At 44.1% G+C, this 4,877-nt stretch overlaps 1 protein-coding gene across 1 annotated transcript; it reads left to right on the top strand.

The window, feature by feature from the left end:
* Positions 1 to 1,786: 1,786 nt before the first annotated feature.
* LOC147889385 (uncharacterized) lies at positions 1,787 to 3,337 on the top strand. The gene has a single exon (XM_087391245.1). The coding sequence runs from the start codon at positions 1,787 to 1,789 to the stop codon at positions 3,335 to 3,337; it is 1,551 nt and encodes a 516-aa protein (XP_087247371.1).
* Positions 3,338 to 4,877: the final 1,540 nt, after the last annotated feature.

The raw sequence follows: 4,877 nt of genomic DNA, 5'->3' as shown, positions 1-4,877 counted from the left end.
AGGATTGCATGTTTCTTTTATCTTTATGTTTGTTACAGGGAATTAAAATGTGGGGGACACCTATATGAAGCTCAAACACTCAAGCCATTACAAACTTACATACAAGTTCACAGACGATGCAGTCAAGCAAAGTCAAGAAAAACACATTCAGCACTAAGGACCCTAAATCAACACATAACATGCAGATCAGAGTATTTTTCCACGCCGAAGAAACCACCTACCATTCAAAATTCATTGTCTAAAACTATCAGACTGCATGATTTCTATGCAGTTCCATCGGACTGCATGAACACGCAAAGCAGAACACGCTGAAGCATGCAACGCACCTCCAAGCTTTCAGCTCAACCAAAGACTGCAACAACACGCAAAGCAAAACACGCCGAAGCATGCAACGCACTTCCCAAGCTTTGAGCTTAACCAAATACATGCAACCCCCAATCCCACCTATCACGACCCTGAGATGCAGCACCCCCGAAAGCCATCCCCATCCCAACTATGACAACCCTCGAATGCAACATTCAATCCCACCCCCAAAAGCCATCCCCATCCCAACTATGATGACCCTCAAATGCAACATTCAATCCCACCCCTGAAAGTCAGAGATCAGGAAAACATAAGCACAACATCCATCACGGCCGTCGCCACCTTCAAACAGAGCCTCTAACCTCCCATCGCAGATACGACGATTCTCAAATCCGCTATTCAATCACACCAAGGAAAGCCAGAGATCAGGAAAGTTCAATCCCACCCCGGAAAGCTAGAGATCAGGAACGCTGAGCGATCCACAAACACCCATCACGGCCTGCAAACTGGTCTAATCCCTCATCACAACTACCAAGCATATGCAATCCATAAACATCCGTCACGGCCATCTCTATTGCCAGACAGCGTCTAATCCCCCATCGTAGTAGCTATGACGGAAAGCAAAGCCACTATCACAAAGCAGAGCTTCTCATCCCCCCAGAGCTTCTCATCCCCCATCGGAGCTATCACGACCCCGAATAACCTATCACGACCTTCAAACACAGAGATCTCCAACAGTCGAACCCAAAAAGAAGACCTGACTACAACCTTCGGAATCGGCCATCTCTGTATCCCAATCTTCACAGTAGGAAGCACACAAAGCATACACAACCATGTTGCAAATACACAATTGACGAACATGCATTTATACACATGCAAATGCCAACTTATATCGTGTCAGAGCAGACAGAAATCTGCGTGACACAGTCGTCCCATACCTTGTTGTTCGATTCTCTGAAGAGGTGCAAGCCAAGAATGGCTGCCCTCTTCAACAATCGGTCCCTATCTACACAGAGTGCCCCTCCTGCATCGCCACGCTCGCACACAGCGAAGAATTCTTCTCCCAAAATCGTGAATTCATCTCCTTCGCGGCCACGCCCAAACACCATCTCACAGAAGCCGCCAGCTGCATTCAAAACCTATGGTACAAGACAAAAGAGAACACCTAATCCCATGGAATAAACATAACGTGAACCCGAACCGCGCTTGTAATCCGAGACAGTTTGACTGGGAGACAGCATTAAATTCGAAAGGCCAAGGCCACCACCTTGATCCCAATGGACCCTTGGAGGGGCAAAAACCTCTTGAACTACCACCAAAAACTCTTGGACTACCACCAGTGACACATGGACTACCAAAACCTCTTGACTACCACGTTCCCTCCTCCCTTATACTTGAGCAATGAAGTTGGGTGCTCATTACATGTGGTTTTCCCAAAACTTTGTTCTCGTTGTCTTTGGGTAAGGAAAGTAGGCCATTCGGCATGCACAATCGTGAACAGCACGACGACTCGGCAATGGGCGTAGTGACTGCACAAGCAATCTGGGATTCAACTCATTTTGAAAAACCCGTCGGCGGACGTGAGCTTGTCCGATCTTCAAGCTTCTCCGGTGATATCGCCAACATCCTCAACGACGATTCCTTCAGCGACGTCGTCCTCCTCAGCCAAGATGGCCACCGTTTCCCCGCTTATCGCATCCTGCTGGCCGCCCGATCCCCTGTCTTTCGAGCCATGTTCACGAATACCATGGACGAGTCCCGCGTTGCAGAGGTTCCCTTGCCCACCATCACTGCTTCCGCCCTGCTTTCCACCCTCGAGTTCCTCTACACCGACAACCTCACCAAACATCCCCTCACTGTCGAGACTGTCATCGATGTCCTCCATGCTGCCCGGTTCTTTCTTGTCGTCGAGCTTCAAATGATTGCCATCGGCTTCTTCATGCGGCTTACCCATGATGACTTGGGTCAACATGCTGCTAAGTGTTTGTCTCGGGCACTTGACGTGTTGTCACCCCAGTCGGATGTTTCAATTTTTTTCAAGCTAGTAAGCGTCCTTAAGACGACGCGTCTCGATTCAGATGGTGTGAGGGGATTTTCCAAGGAAGCTCTCCACTTTTACTTGGAAATGACGAGAGATCAGGCCATCAAAATCTCAAACACGGAGTACGATCGGCTCAGGTGTGTCGTTCTGTGGTGCGCCCCTGTGGCAGATGAAATACTTAGTGACTACTTGACCGTAGAAAATCCGTTTATGGAGCGTCCAGATGGGCTGAAAGTGGCTCTGCTGAAAAAGTTGGAGGGATATAAGAGTTCACTGGCAACTAATTTCGGACGTTGGCTACCCTTTTTGGATCTTTACCGAGTTCATTCCGAAATTTTGGCAAGAGTTGTGGAACCCTTGGGCATCATACCGCCCTCGTATCTTGCTCGTGTTTTCCAATTCCAAGCTTTGCACTCCAGGGACATGCTTTTGATGCGGTGGAAAGAAGGAGCTCATGGTCCACACTATGTTATACTTGAGGAAGGTTCTGTGATTCAAGGCACTTGCAGTGAAAAGAACTTTGGGTTTGCCAGAGCAGAATTGCCCATAACAAAGAAAATAAAGGGCTTATACGAGTGGGATTTTGTGGTGGAAAGTACTTGCCCGTTTTTGGGTTTAGGCTTCGTTGCCATTCGAGGATTCCCACCAGTCCGCTACGACGATTCGTGGCTGGGGTATAAACCCAATGGATGGGTGCTGTGCTCGACAGGAGATCTTGTGCACAATGCCAGACAATTTGACGAAGGCAAAGTTAAATACGCACACAGTTTTGGTAACGAGGCTCGGGTGAGAGTGCACCTAGACATGATCAAGCGCACCTGCAGTTTTACAATCAATGGCCAACCATATGGGGTAGCGTGGGAAGACATTCCCACTGAGGTTTACCCAGCTGTCTCATTAAGGTCTCCCGGAAGAGTGAGACTAGAGCCCGTTGGTGATGCGGACAAACAAGAATTGATTGAGCTTGTGGATTCTCTCCACTCAGCCGAATGATGTCTAGCGTGAGCAACTGCTTCCTTCCACACGACGCTTCCTTCCACACGATGATTCCTATTCAGAAATCTTTCATTACTTTGTACATACATTTTGGGCTTGGGCTTTTGAAAATCATCAAACATGATGCTAATGCTTACATAATGTAAGCATATCCATATCCGTGATTTTACTGTTATGAAAATTGCCACTCTTTTCTTTTGGAAATTGTATTGCATCGTTGTAATGAGGCAGCCACACAACTAGGCAATCACCTCCACACAAGAAAGTTTTCGCATGGTTCTCTCTTATATTATAATGGAGTGGTTATATGTTGCCTTTCTTCACAACAATTATGGATGATATGGACGTCTTCACGATTGAGTTTGTTCTTTATTGCACAAATTTTTTGTCCGAGAATCATGCATAAGACTTAGATTGCGACGAATGTTATTCAATGCATTCTTTTTCAAAGATCTCTCTTTCAAAGTGTGTCTTATTTGTTTCTCAGCGATGAAGTACTATGAATTAGTGATTTATTTCAGAAAAAATCATATGAGACACCATATCATGTTGTTGCTTTCACAACATAGCTATAATGAGAAAGCAAAGTGGAGAGGATTACATTAGTATATCTCTTCCCTGACAAAACAAAATGGGAAGAAGTACAAAGATACTTTATCATTTGGCTGAAACAAGGCTGAAACCAAAAAGTCACCATTGCTGTGACAAGAAAACAACCATCAACATCAACTCAATATTAGTCCCCCTTTTCCTCCTCCTTTGGAGCCATCAACTCGATTTCTTAACCCTCATTTTTGTAGAGGAGGGAAGAGAGCGAGAGGCAAGTGGATAGAAGACTTGAGGGGGTAAAAGGAGGAATCAAATGAAAGGAGAGTATATACTTGTAGATGATGTGCCCTGCTACTAGCTAGTGCTCTTTAGGCACACATAGTCTACCTAGAGAGAAGGTGACACATACTTTCTTGACATATGGAATGTTTATAGCTGGAATCAATATAAACACCTATTTCATTAATTTTGGACTCGTGCACTGTCCAAATTCATTTTGTGAGATAATTTTGGATAAAATATTTAAAAAAAAGAGGCTCTTATAAAACAAAACATTGAGTCAAGAAGGAAGATTTTTAAAAATCAAATTAGAAAAAATGACATGAGATGTCATTAAAACTAGAGTACATTAAAAATAGAGGACATCACATTGTTAAAAGAGACAAAAAGTAAGATTTTAAAAAATCAAATTAGAAAAAATGGCGTGACATGTTATTAAAACTAGAGTACATTTCAAAAAGAGCACATCACATTTGTACAAGAAGTAGATCATATAACTCAAAGCCATATGGTGTCAAAAAACACCTTAATACATTAGCTCTTCAATACATTAGCTCTTCTAGAAGATCTCATCTTGGTCTCTCTTATCTTCTTAATCACCCAAAGTCTAGAAGATCTCATCATTGGTCTCTCTTATCTTCTCAATAACCCAATCTTTCACTGCCTCCATAGCTATGTCCTCAACATAATTACATGCAAAGAAGAAATT

The sequence above is a fragment of the Dipteris shenzhenensis genome, chromosome 20 (genome assembly GCF_047967505.1).
Source record: "Dipteris shenzhenensis isolate YYH24624 ecotype China chromosome 20, Dip_SZ_1.0, whole genome shotgun sequence".
NCBI lineage: Eukaryota > Viridiplantae > Streptophyta > Polypodiopsida > Gleicheniales > Dipteridaceae > Dipteris > Dipteris shenzhenensis.
This window is presented reverse-complemented; position numbering and strand designations above follow the sequence as displayed.

What these genes read in the sequence shown, in the direction of transcription:
- LOC147889385 (XM_087391245.1), top strand. Translation starts at nt 1,787, where the DNA reads ATGCACAATCGTGAACAGCACGACGACTCGGCAATGGGCGTAGTGACT.